This window comes from Epinephelus moara, chromosome 3 (assembly GCF_006386435.1).
Source record: "Epinephelus moara isolate mb chromosome 3, YSFRI_EMoa_1.0, whole genome shotgun sequence".
NCBI classification, from domain to species: Eukaryota; Metazoa; Chordata; class Actinopteri; order Perciformes; family Serranidae; genus Epinephelus; species Epinephelus moara.
The window spans coordinates 728,252-741,732 of record NC_065508.1 but is presented as its reverse complement, the minus strand read 5'-3'; the positions used below and the strand labels follow the sequence as shown (position 1 = coordinate 741,732).

General features: G+C 42.0%; 2 protein-coding genes across 2 annotated transcripts; both read right to left on the bottom strand.

Moving 5' to 3' along the window:
- Positions 1 to 1,937: 1,937 nt before the first annotated feature.
- LOC126388054 (odorant receptor 131-2-like) lies at positions 1,938 to 2,900 on the bottom strand. Its single transcript, XM_050040944.1, has one exon. The coding sequence runs from the start codon at positions 2,898 to 2,900 to the stop codon at positions 1,938 to 1,940; it is 963 nt and encodes a 320-aa protein (XP_049896901.1).
- A 455-nt stretch (positions 2,901 to 3,355) lies between these two features.
- On the bottom strand, positions 3,356 to 9,373 carry LOC126388052 (odorant receptor 131-2-like). Its single transcript, XM_050040943.1, has 2 exons — positions 8,795 to 9,373; positions 3,356 to 3,370 (listed from the first exon to the last, which is right to left on the bottom strand). Exons 1-2 carry the CDS (start codon positions 9,371 to 9,373, stop codon positions 3,356 to 3,358), a joined length of 594 nt encoding a protein of 197 aa, XP_049896900.1.
- Positions 9,374 to 13,481: the final 4,108 nt, after the last annotated feature.

Genomic DNA, 13,481 nt, shown 5'->3' with positions numbered 1-13,481 from the left:
GCGGCCGAAATGAGTTTCCTCTGCAGGGTGACTGGGCTTAGCCTTAGGGATAGGGTGAGGAGTTCGGACATCCGGGAGGGGCTCGGAGTAGAGCCGCTGCTCCTCCACATCGAGAGGAGCCAGTTGAGGTGGTTCGGGCATCTGGTAAGGATGCCTTCCGGACGCCTCCCTTGGGAGGTGTTTCGGGCATGTCCAACTGGGAGGAGACCTCGGGGCTGCCCCAGGACATGCTGGAGGGATTACATCGCCTGGCTGGCCTGGGAATGCCTCAGGGTTCCCGCAGAAGAGCTGACGGAAGTGGCTGGGGAGAGGACTGTCTGGGCTTCTTTGCTGAGGCTGTTGCCCCCGCAACCCGGACCTGGATAAGCGGAGGACGACGAGTATGGGCTTAATATTACTCATGTATGTGTTGTCCCACACCTCCACACAATAACTAAAGTATGGCAAAATGAGTGAACAGTACAGAATTGTCATTCCCTTATGATCTAACACGTTCTTTGCTGTGTTCATAACACATTTTACTTCACATGTGCTATAGATTTCCAGGACATTTTATTATCCATTAACACACCCAATAATCTAAACTGAGACACTCTTTCAATGTAAACTCCATCTATAGACAGTAAAACCATTTCATCCTTTCCCTATTAGTAGAAACCATGAACTTAGTTTTATTCACATTTAAGGGTAATTTCTTGTCATCAAACCCTCTTTTCAGTTTGACCATTTCATTTGTAAAACTTCCTGCTAAAACTTTTAAATCATCTCCTGAACTACAAGAATTTGTGTCATCTGCAAACAACACAAATTGCAACATATCTGACGTTTTACATATGTCCCTGATATACGAAATAAAAAGTTAAGGCCCCAGAACATAGCCTTGTGGGACTCCAGATTCAATTTTTGATAACTCAGATGTTCCACGAGCAAACCGTACATAATGTTGTCTGTTATCTATATAGCATCTTAACCAGTTTAGAACTACTCCTCTAACCCCATATGTGTATAATTTAGAAATAAAGATGGTATGATCTATGGTATCAAATGCTTTCTTGTGTATTTCTTGCATTCTATTGCTGTTGTAATTTCTTCCGTTATTTCCATTAATGCTAATGCTGTAGATCGATTTGTGTGGAAGCCGTACTGGCTCTCACTCAACAAATGTTTATTTCAATAAAAGTATCTGATTTTTGTTCAAACAATTTTTCAAGCACTTTTGCTTGTGAAAATTGTGAAAGCAAGGGCACTGGTCTGTAATTAGTAAAGCTGTATTTATCACCCAATTTAAAAAGTGGAATAACCTTTGCTACTTTCATTCTGTTTGGGAAAATACCTGTATGAAAAGAAAGATTAAAGATATAACAAAGTGGTTTGGTTAAACAGCCAATAAACTTCTTTTTACTATAATCATGTCTATCCCATCACCATCAGTTGATGCCTTTTATTTTTCAGTTTTACTATCCTCTCCAAGAAACATAGACTGCAACACTTTACTTTCCCCATTCCAGCTACCCTGTATTTCCCAGTCATGATTTTTTACAGACTTTGCAAGATTAGGCTTAACATTTACAAAAACAGAATTAAATTCGTTCGCCACTTCATATATTTTTTTTTACACATTCCTGTTTACATTCAGCTGAGAAGAACACACATCCGAGAAGACTAAATCCGAAATGAAATGACAATTTGAACAAATCTCTTTCAAATCATTGTGGCTAACACCTTACATTGGTTATTTTGTTGTTGGCTTCTATATGTGGATTTAAGACATACCGACAAAAGTACACTTAAAAATTGTTTTTTAAAAAATGTCATCATTTGAAAAATGACTTTTGAATTTGTTTTGCTCGATTATGAACAGTGAATATGCTGACTTCTAAAGGCCAGTCAGATGACAACATGAACTTAACAAGAGAGATAAAATTATTCCATGTATCCTAGGGTGATATTTCAGCCTTGGCTGTAATTTCTGAGAGTTTCAGGTGAAAGCATGTTTGGTACACAAGGCTGGATCTGACAGTCTGGTCTCTGAGACCATAGATGAGGGGACTAAGACACTTGGGGAGAATGACAATAAACACATATAAAAAAATTTGGATGCGCACAAGAACTGTCCTTGTGACAACTGTTGAGATGGCTCCAAGAAATGAATTGTGCATAGTCGACACAAGACTGAGACCCAGCTGCACCAGATGAAGCATCAGTGTGTTACGAGCCTTAAAAGCTGAAGTTTTGCCTGTGGAGGCTGACCTGGCTGCTATCATCACACTGATATAAGAGCAAATGATTGCAATAGTAGCAGATACAAACAGAAAATAAGTGTATGCTTTGTCATATTCATAAGACATTGGGTCAAGGAGAATGTTTTCCTCGGCACAAAAATCTTTCATCTGCAGACTCTCCAGATCTTCAAATGGAAAATCTAACAGTAACAGAACTCTTGTGAGGACATTTAATGAACTGAAGATCCAAACCACAATGATAGCCACTGCTGTGTTTCTGATGGTGATGATGGCAGAGTGCCTCAGTGGGTAGCACACAGCTACATATCTCTCCAGAGACATCACCACCAGTGTGACAGGAGAGATATCATTTGTGAGATTGGAGAACATGATAATAAGAGCACACACAGGATATGTCAGCCTTATTCTACAAGCAGCTAGTAAGTACAGTAACTGACCCACTGCCATCTGGATAGTCTCTGCTAAAAGGAGGTTAAACAGAAGAATGTAACGGGAGGTCTCACGAAACACAGTTTTACTCCTCAAGGTGAATAACATGACCCCGTTAATGAAGAGAAACACACAGCATGGTAAAGTAGTCAGAGTGGAAAGCACCATTCTTTCCAGTAGGTCCCGTCCAACAGTGATGTTAGTCTGAGACTGAGTTGCATAGGACATCTTAGAGAAGCACTGAAGACATGAGAAATTCAACCTGTTGATGTCATTGTCAGATAAAAGCACAATAAATCTCTTCATCCATCCATCATCTGTGTTCAATTCCACGTAAGCAGAGCTGGTCTGCAGGGTTCTATCTATTCTACACGTTGTATATGAGCTTTGCCCGGCCCTAAACCATGTTCACGTGACACTATCACATGTCAGCAAGGTTAACATAGTAAAAGGTGATGTAATCTCCCTCTTATCATTCCCCCACCCCCTGGTCCATGTCAATAAGACTTACACAGTTGAAATGTGCACATAATTAAGCAAACTTTATTCCTATTACTTTATTCCAAGTTGCAGTTACAGTTTACATCCATGTTTGTCCAGGCTCATATTTAGCCCTGTAGAGGACAATACTGCAAATTTCAATGTTGCTGCAAAGAAGTCATAAATTCTGAAACAATGATGCTTCACGCACAGAAGATCTATACAATCAGCACAGTTTCATTATTAGAGTCACCAATTCAGGATCTGACCAAACGTCTCCCCTTCTGTTCCTGAGATATGATGTTGAATAATGGCCGTTATTTTTGAAAAATCGATTTTTTAATGCGACTATTACTATTCGCCGTCTTATTTCCCCCCCTTTATTTGACATGCAGTTCAGCTCCTAACCGCACGAGGGCAGTATAGGATTGCTACAGCGGTGTGAGATGGGCTACCAGCTAGTTTTTTTTCGATTATTCGAAAAATTGTCGAATAGTTGCCATGATTTTCAAATAGTGTTTTTGCTTGTGCTGCCCATCCCTAATAATAACCTTAATGTATTAATGATGTGGATTTTTTTTTTTAAACATTACCTTAAAGCTATAGTTGGTAATGTTGGAGAGCTAGCAAGATTTGAAAGCGGCACCTCCTCTAAGCTCCACCCCCTCCTCCCCCTCCCGTCAGTGCTCCATCCAAAGCCATGGCCCCATACAAACTTTAACGCACATCCTGCAGTAGAAGTCAGCTGGGCAGAGGAGAGCCGAGTAAAATAACAAATCCCCCCGAAGCAAACAAATAATTACTTTTCTGCCCCCGACTTTCTTTTCTCAGCCTGTTTAGTGGGGCGAGCCGTTACAAGTAATGCTGGAAGTGGTACTTTTGGCTGCATTTTCTCTGCCACTGTTCAGCAAACTCCTGCTAACGCGGTATTTCTGCTGAGGAGTGTGCTGAATATTTCCGGCAACGGTGATACATGATGAGTGCACACAGGGAAGAGGGAGGGAGGGATAGAGGGGGGGCTCAGGCAGGACGAAACATGAAGGCATCTGATTGGTTCTTTCCATTCGCACCGAATGGCAGGGATTGGTCAGAGTTTTTACAGGCCTGCAACTGCCACAGAGGTCGGATTTTTTTCGTTCCTTTTTCTGAACACATTATTTATTGACTACTCTCAGGATGGAAGGACCATTTTACCCAATATAACAAGAAGTGTTTCTGAACAGGATTATATATATACAACTATAGCTTTAAACACAGTACATTAAATTGCGGGTTTTAAAGTGTAAAATAAATTAAAGTATAGTTAAAAAAGTGGAAATGGGTCTAATTAGTATGAATGTCATTGAAAAGTTGGATGATACCAATAATGTTGAATATTTTTAGTTAATGAAAAGCTGACGCTAAACTGATTTGCTGGCTTTAAAAGCTGAATAACATCAATAATGTGTAAAATTTGGAATATCTAGAAGGTTTTTGAAAATCTGCAGACTAAATTGCTGGCTTACCTGTGGGAGAATACGTGTAAGTGATGGGAACTGTCAAAATAAGCAGAAATGGATCTAATTAGTATGAATACCATTCCTTCCTTCCATTCCAAAACAAAAGCAAAAAAAACCCCAAACAAACAAAAAACAATTTTACATGAAAAAAAGTTTTTGTTTTTGCAATGCTGCTCGTCAGGGAGGGGCTGCTTACAACAGTGGTCGATGTGAAAATGTGAATGGCCCCATCTGGAACCAGTGTTTGGTTTGTCTGTTCAGGGCTACTGTAGAAACATGGCAGTGCAACATGGCGATCAACACAGACAAGGACCTGCTCCCTATGTAGATATAAACTTCTAAAGTAACAAAAACACAACAATTCTTATTCTCAGGTGATTATACACTAAAGAAAACATACTTGTAATATTATGTTCCATTTTGTGCCAATGTATCCCCCTAAATCCAACACACACTAGACCTTTAATCCATTTCTGTTTCTTTTTGTTCTTGCTTTGTCTTTCTTCCCCAACACCATCTGGTTGCCCTTTCACTATCCATTACATGTCATTGCTCTTTTTCAACAGTTTGTTTTACAGTTATGGTTACAGACACTCTCTCCACCTCCCTACACTTGGATTTTGAGTTTAATTCATTTGCCAATATAGAGACAAAACGCACAATAAACAAAGTTGAAGATGAATTTGACTGACAGCATTAGCATTATTATTATTTTTCTCAAATTTTCTATTGTTACTCATAAATTCTCCTGGCCATTATGTCTGTGTAATGAAAGTCTGATATTGTGCCAGCTCTAGTTCCTAGTTTCCCTTCCAAATCTGGTTCTCGACTGGCCTCTCTCACCCTTTTATGCAACCTCACCTTTTCTCCATCACGTTTGACACAATACATTATTAGATGTTCAGCATTTCCAACTATATTACAATGTGCACATACATGTGACTTAACTTTTCCCAACAGAAATAGTGTCTTATATAAACCAGTGTGATCAGAATCAAAATTGGTCAACCAAGTTGGTCTTAACTTACAAAGAATTTGCTCTGGTTTTTGGTGCATAGATTAAAGATACTATAAACATATTAACAGGAAATAAAAAAAAAAAAAACCTCAAACCTAGTTCCTCATTTAATGGTTACATTTCCTTAACCAATTTAAACATTATTATGCAACTTAAGAAATCTGCCATCATTCCAAAAAAAAAAACCAAAAAAAAAAAAAAAAAAGCACAAAAGAAGCTCAAACATGAAGTACAACCAGTGGTGGAATCAGGGGTTAGGTGAGGGAAAATGCCACCTTAAGAATAAAGCCAATTTACTGTACAATTAAAACATATTTGGACATGAGTTTAGCATAATGCATGAACTAACACATGGTTGGGTGAAAAACATTGGTAGACCAGCCAATTTTATTAAAATGGTACAAAAATGAAAAAGCACCTTGACCCACTATAGATCAATTCACAGTGATGTCACACTAACAACAATCACTTCCACTTAGACAACTGGCATTTACCGTATTTTTCCAAATAGTAGCCTGGGCGTTTATTTCACAAAATAAATTTTGACCCCAGGCGTTTAAAAGAACCAGGCGGCTATTTGCTCAAGGCTTTTATTTTTTTTTTTGCACCGACCTGCACCAGGCCATTATTTGGTTACAGTTCCTGTCCAGTATGTTTTTAGTGCAAAAATACTGTATAATGTAGGAGTGAGTTTGTGTACAAAAATCTCTAAACATTTTGAGTGGGTCATTTTTTTTGTGTACACGGGTTTCACCGCTGGGTGGTGCTATTGTATTATACCAGTAAAGCCCCAGCTATCTGAATACCAACCGAACGGGCCATTTGACCAACAGTTACAGGCCGCCACACCGAAATATCGCCATTCCGACAGTCCGCCATCCCGAATTCTGACAATTCCTGACAGTAAGCTATGGCGAGCCTGTAGAAGCTGTATTCGCCATGCATGTCAGCGATTTTCACCGGGGACGCACGTGAGTAATTCAGGCTGACATTACCTGTTTTTCAGCGAACTCTTCTGGTAATTTTATTAAAAGGCATGGCATATAGGTCCACAGTAGCTTATTATTATTATTATTATTATTATTATTATTATTGGGTCTTATAAGAGTGGGCTACAATGAGTACCGGGCCATCAAATCCCAGCATCCGTGGTGAGAGGACACGGAATTGTGTGTGCTTTTACGCACGCGGGTCAAGGCGATCACGGATATTTGATGTGGGAAAGATGTAGCCAGATGTATTACCTATTTTAGATACATGGCTGTCTGTCCGTCCGTCCGTAGCATGAGTCATGTGCACCACTTCACCACCGACCCGTGCGTAAAAGCGCAAACAGTCCCTCAAGGAGGGACAGCCATGAGGCAATGAATGAGGAAATAATCGCCCGGGCGTTTAATCGGACCGGCGTTTAATACGCAAAATGGGGTCAAACCCCCGGCGGCTACTAGGTGCCTGGCGGCTATTTGCCACTGGGCGACTATTTGGAAATATACAGTAATTTCCATTGCAGAGATATATGAAATCAGCAAACTCATTTCAGCTGTAACTGTAACATTTAAAGATGTATTGTTTTTTTCCCCCGTTAAAGGTTTTTTTTTGGGAGTTTTTCCTTATCCGCTGTGAGGGTCCAAAGGACAGAGGGATGTCGAAGGCTGTAAAGCCCTGTGAGGCAGATTGTGATTTGTGATATTGGGCTTTATAAATAAAATTGATTGATTGATTGATTGATTGATTAAACACAATCGTCTGACCTCACTGACGTTTCTGCTGTGTTTATCTTATGTGCTGTGTTGCTTTACTAGCATTTCAGATAAACCACCGGCACAGAAGCTATACAATGTACTGCTGTGGACAAGGGCTGCAGCAAAACGTATTTTATTCTTCTAACAACACCCACCTAAAATAAAAAAAATCGGTAACAGGCTTCGGTTTACACACTAAGGTATTGAGGCAGGAGTGGATCAACAACAGTTGTATTCTGCAAAGGAAAATCACTGTTTTTATCAGTGGAGTCTGGTGACTTTGAGAAAATGGCTTCAGTTACTTGTTGTCTGACAGCAAGGTAAAGGAGATGAAAATATTCTAAATATAACATACACTTAAACTGATACTGATATTTTGTAGATGACTAAAAACTAACCAATTGAGACAATGTTTGCTTAGCGTGGCTTCATTTAATGAACATGGCACAGGTGATACTGAGCCTGGAAGTGGTTGTGAACAAACACTGTGATTTGATCTGCTGAGGCTAGAAGCCCTAACCTTAACTTAAAAAAAACTGAAATCCAAACCATAACTCATTAATGGATTATGTAACAGTTTGAACCCTTGTAGCCTTTCCTTCTCACAGTTCTAATAGTTTTTATTTTTGGATTTCTCCTTAATATAAGTACATAGGACATAGTTAGGGTTGTGCCGATGGGCGATCCGATCGCCCATCGGTGATAGAAGGGTTGTTTCACGATGTCTTTTTTATATGACGATGCAATCGCGAGATGTGGGGGGAAGACAGCGTGTGTGTGGAGCATGCTGACGAGATCGAGGCTGAGTGAGAGGAGACAGAGGGAGGCTGCTTAGTGAGAGAGTGGAGGGTGGGGGGAGGGGGGAGAGATCAACGCCTCCGCCCGCTCGACACAAGCATACTCGGGCGTACTATTAGCAGAGCGGACTCCGCAAGGAATGTCCGCAGTCATTTGGGCTTTCATAGTCGAGCGCACTTCTGCGTTGTAGTTTCCTGTAAAAATGTCCGTGAAAAATCCCCGCGATGTGAAAAATACATGCCGAGCAGTCACTGGTGCGCGGAGAGGAGTCCGCGCGGTCGTAAAATCTGAGCTTTGCGTGCACAGGGCTTGCGGACGTCCGCTTTGAGTCCGCGCGGACCTCCGCGGAGTCCGTTCCACGTATGTTCCGCCCGAGTATGTTCGGGCCTTAACGCGCATGTCGCGGAGCGATGAACAAACCAAACACCACAATGTCAGGAGAAATTGAAAAGATATGCCGTCTATGTAAAGTCAACTTGCAAATTAAGGAGCCATTACATGTTCAAGAGTTTTATAAAGCTGCTCAAACGCCAAAGAGAGGCTATAAGTGAACGTTTCAGCAGCGACGCGTAATGACCCCCCTACCCCCCTTTTGTCATAATCATGAGATGTTGGGTCAAAAAACATGCTTTCCTTGGCACAGAATTCTTTCATCTGTAGACTCTCCAGATCTTCAAATGGAAAATCTAACAGTAACAGAACTCTTGTGAATACATTTAGTGAACTGAAAGTCCAAACCACAATGATAGCCACTGCTGTGTTTCTGATGGTGATGATGGTAGAGTGCCTCAGTGGGTAGCACACAGCTACATATCTCTCCAGAGACATCACCACCAGTGTGACAGGAGAGACACTGGTTGTGAGACTAGAAAACATCATGAGAACACCACAGACAGGATATGTCAGCCTTATTCTACTAGCAGCCAGTAGGTACAGTAACTGACTCAGTGCCATATGTAGAGTGTCTGATAAAAGGAGGTTGAACAGAGGAATGTAACAGGATGTCTCACGAAACACAGTTTTACTCCTCAAGATGAATAACATGACCCCGTTGATGAAGAGAAACACACAGCATGGTAAAGTAGTCAGAGTGGAAATCATCACTCTTTCCAGTAAGCCCCGTCCAACAGTGATGTTGGTGTGAGACTGAGTTGCATAGGACATCTTAGAGAAGCATTGAAGACATGAGAAATTTAACCTGCTGATGTCACTGTCAAATAAAAGCACAATAAATCTCTTCCTGGATGTCACTGTCAAATAAAAGCACAATAAATCTCTTCCTGTTGTATTGTGAGAACCATGAAAGTCCAACACCCATTAAGCACAGACACCTGTTGAGTCACATCGTCCATCCATCATCTGTGTTTATTTTCATATGAGCAGAGCTGGTCTGCAGGGTTCTATCTATTCTACACGTTGTATATCAGCTTTGCCCGGCCCTAAACCATGTTCACATGACACCGATCACATGTCAGCATGGTTAACATCTTAGTAATAGGTGACGTAATCTCCCTCTAATCATTCTCCAATCCCCTGGTCCATATCATCAATGATTTACACAGTTGAAACATGTACATAATTAAGTAATCTTTATTCCTATAGTGCCTCTCAAAACCACAAGTGCACAGAAAACACAGAACCATACAACACAACAATAATTTGGGAGGACTGTCAAACACAGAGCATTCTCGGAACCCATCGGCTGTATTCGGCGTCTGACTTCGGGCAGACGGCGATACAACCTCTGGGGGCAAACCCCCGATTTTTTGGCATTCCGGTTTGATTTGGGCGGAGGAGGCGAATTTCCGTTTCCGATTTCCGTTTATATATAAGTAAATATGCTGAACCATTGTGATGGATTCAGAGTTTGCAGTGACGCCAATTACGTTCCGCCTCGTTAGTTCACCGCATGGACCGTTTAACCTGGCAGCAACTGCAGCCAGCTCAAACGTGATCGGTCAATATCATGCGGAGTGCAAACAGCCAACAACCGGAAACCAGGGCTCTTCCGCTCTTCTTCCGGAGGCAAGATCTCCGGGGTTTGCCTACAGACTCTACATTCACTGAATGTAGAGTCTGTATATAGAGACTAAACACAGAGTAATAAAAGAGAACTAGAAATACCTCCTTGTGGTTCGTTCTATAACTCCGCAAAGCGCTCATGGTCAGAGGTGGACAGAGTACACAACTTCACTACTGGAGTAAAAGTACAGATACTCCCTGTCAAATATTACTCCAATACAAGTAAAAGTAGTTTAGTCAAAATATTACTTAAGTTAAAGTACTAGTACTAGTACATCTATACTAGATCTATACAATCAGCACAGTTTCGTTATTAGAGTCACCAATTCAGTATCTGACCAAATGTCTCCCCTTCTGTTCCTGAGATATGACATTGAATAATGGCCAGAGAAGTGTTTTTGCACAGCATGATGATGTCACAGTGAAGCTGAACTTTGACCTTTTTGATGTCATCACTCCATTGTTGTATTTTATAGGTCTTTTTTGTAAATTTTTGTCAAAAACAGTGTATTAATCTTTGATTCATGGAATCAAGGTTCTGCACTAAGCTGGTATAAATCTTATTTATCTGATCGTTTTCAGTTTGTTCACGTTCATGATGAATCATCCTTACATACTAAAGTTTGTTTTGGAGTTCCGCAAGGTTCTGAGCTCGGACCAATCCTATTTACTCCATATATGCTTCCTTTAGGTAACATCATTAGAAATCACTCTGTAAATTTCCATTGTTATGCGGATGATACACAGTTGTATTTAACGATGAAGCCAGAAGAAACTAATTAATTGACTAAACTTCATAACTGCCTTAAAGACATAAAAACTTGGATGAGCACCAATTTCCTGATGTTAAATTCAGACAAAACTGAAGTTATTGTTCTTGGCCCCAAACAACTCAGAGACTCTTTATCTGATGACATAGTTTCTCTAGATGGCATTACTCTGGCCTCTAGCACTACAGTAAGAAACCTCTGAGTAATATTTGATCAAGATTTGTCTTTTAATTCTCATTTAAAACAAACCTCACGGACTGCATTTTTTCATCTGCATAATTGTTACGCCCCAGTCTAGGGGTGTGGGTGCGTAACATAAGGACACACAGGAACACGGGAGTAAATGTACAGGTGAGCAATTTATTGCTACACACTCCAAAAACACACTGTACAATATCGCACACGAAATGGAGCAAAAGACGTCAGGGTGAGCCCAGGCCAAAACAACAAACAAAAAGCAACCTGTCTACCGACCGGCGAAATAACTAATTCCTAACAAAAACAAAAGAAACAAAAATACAATACTAGGCCTAACTCCCTAGGCTAATGATAAACATGAGAAAACAGGTATAACAGAAATAGCAGCTCACCCCTACGCTCCGTGCAAACAATAATATGTGACAATGACTATTTACAATATACACAAACGACTCAGTTGGCTCTAAGGCTCTGGTCTTAACAAAAGAATTAATTATTTAGCAAGCAAGCTAAATAATCACACGTGGATCACACAACAAAGTACTTATCAATCACAAAACCAGAGAACGATACAATGCACTGCTGCCATGTACGAGAGTGGTCTCGCGGCTTCCGTGTGGCCGGCATTATGAAGGCCGAGCCCCTTGCTCCACCAATCCGGCAGCGGTGACGTCACGCTTGTTATCCAGTAGGCGACCGTTGACACACCTGTTAACACAACACACACGATCTCCGGACAGAAAGAGAGGTCTGACTCTCCACTAAACATGATGATCAAATCCATAGCCTACATAGACGTAAACACATACACATAATAAATACACAGGCGGCCGGGGGACGTAACACCCCCCTCCCTAAATGAACAACATCCCCTAAGATGTTTGACGCGAAAGGGCGTCAGCCAACACATTATCTGTACCCTTCTTGTGGTGGATCTCAAGGTTGAAATCTTGCACTAACAAGGACCACCTCATTAACCGCTGATTGGCGTTTTGCATGCGGTTCAAGAAAACGAGAGGGTTGTGGTCCGTGTACACTACAACAAGCAACAGACTGGAACCAATGTACACTTCAAAGTGTTGCAGAGCGAACAGCAAGGAAAGAGCCTCCTTCTCGACCGTGCTGTAATTGAGCTGGGCAGCACTGAACTTCTTCGAGAAGTAGCAGATGGGGTGGTCGATATCCTGCTTGTCCTCCTGCAACAACACGGCACCGGCCCCGCTGGCACTGGCATCAACCTCTAACTTAAACGGCCGTGTGAAGCTTGGGGCTGTGAGGACAGGTGTGCTGCAAAGAAGCGCCTTACAGGACTCGAAAGCGTGTTGGCAAGCAGGTGACCAAGCGAACGGCTTTTTCTCGCTCGTCAGACTGGTGAGAGGAGCAACAACCTCAGCAAAGTTTCGGCAGAAACTACGGTAGTAGCCTGCCATCCCCAAGAAACGGCGGAGCTCACGCCTCGTCTGGGGTACAGGATAAGTTACAATGGCTTGGACTTTCACATCACGTGTCCCTGGCCCACCTGTTTACCAAGGTAGGTAACAGTGGCTTTACCAAACTCACACTTCGCCAGGTTCAAAGTTAAATTTGCGTCTTTCAACCTCTTGAAAATCTCTTTCAGGACTTTAACATGCTCAGACCAGGTGTCTGAGTATGCCACAACATCATCAAGATACACCTTACAGTTTTTTACGTTAGCCAAAACGATGTGCATCAGCCGCTGGAATGTGGCAGGTGCATTGCGGAGACCGAAGGGCATGACTGTATACTGGAGGAAGCTATCCAGAGTGACAAAAGCGGAGATCTCTGAGGCACGAGGAGTTAACGGGACTTGCCAATAGCCCTTCAGTAAGTCAAGTTTTGTGACGTACGTGGCCGAACCCACTCGGTCCACGCAGTCCTCCATTCTGGGTAAGGGGTACGAGTCAGCCTTGGTCACATTATTTACTTTTCTGTAATCTGTGCAGAAACATGGCGTCTGATCCGACTTCACAATCACAAAACCAGAGAACGATACAATGCGCTGCTGCCATGTACGAGAGTGGTCTCGCGGCTTCCGTGTGGCCGGCATTATGAAGGCCGAGCCCCTTGCTCCACCAATCCGGCAGCGGTGACGTCACGCTTGTTATCCAGTAGGCGACCGTTGACACTGAAGGCCGAGCCCCTTGCTCAGCCAATCCAGCCGGAGCAACGTCACGATCATCCAGCGAATCACCTGCACACCTGTTAACACAACACACACGATCTCCGGACAGAAAGAGAGGTCTGACTCTCCACTAAACATG

Excerpts from the sequence above, each read along its gene's own strand:
- LOC126388054 (XM_050040944.1), bottom strand. The coding sequence starts at position 2,900 with ATGTCCTATGCAACTCAGTCTCAGACTAACATCACTGTTGGACGGGAC.
- LOC126388052 (XM_050040943.1), bottom strand. The coding sequence starts at position 9,373 with ATGTCCTATGCAACTCAGTCTCACACCAACATCACTGTTGGACGGGGC.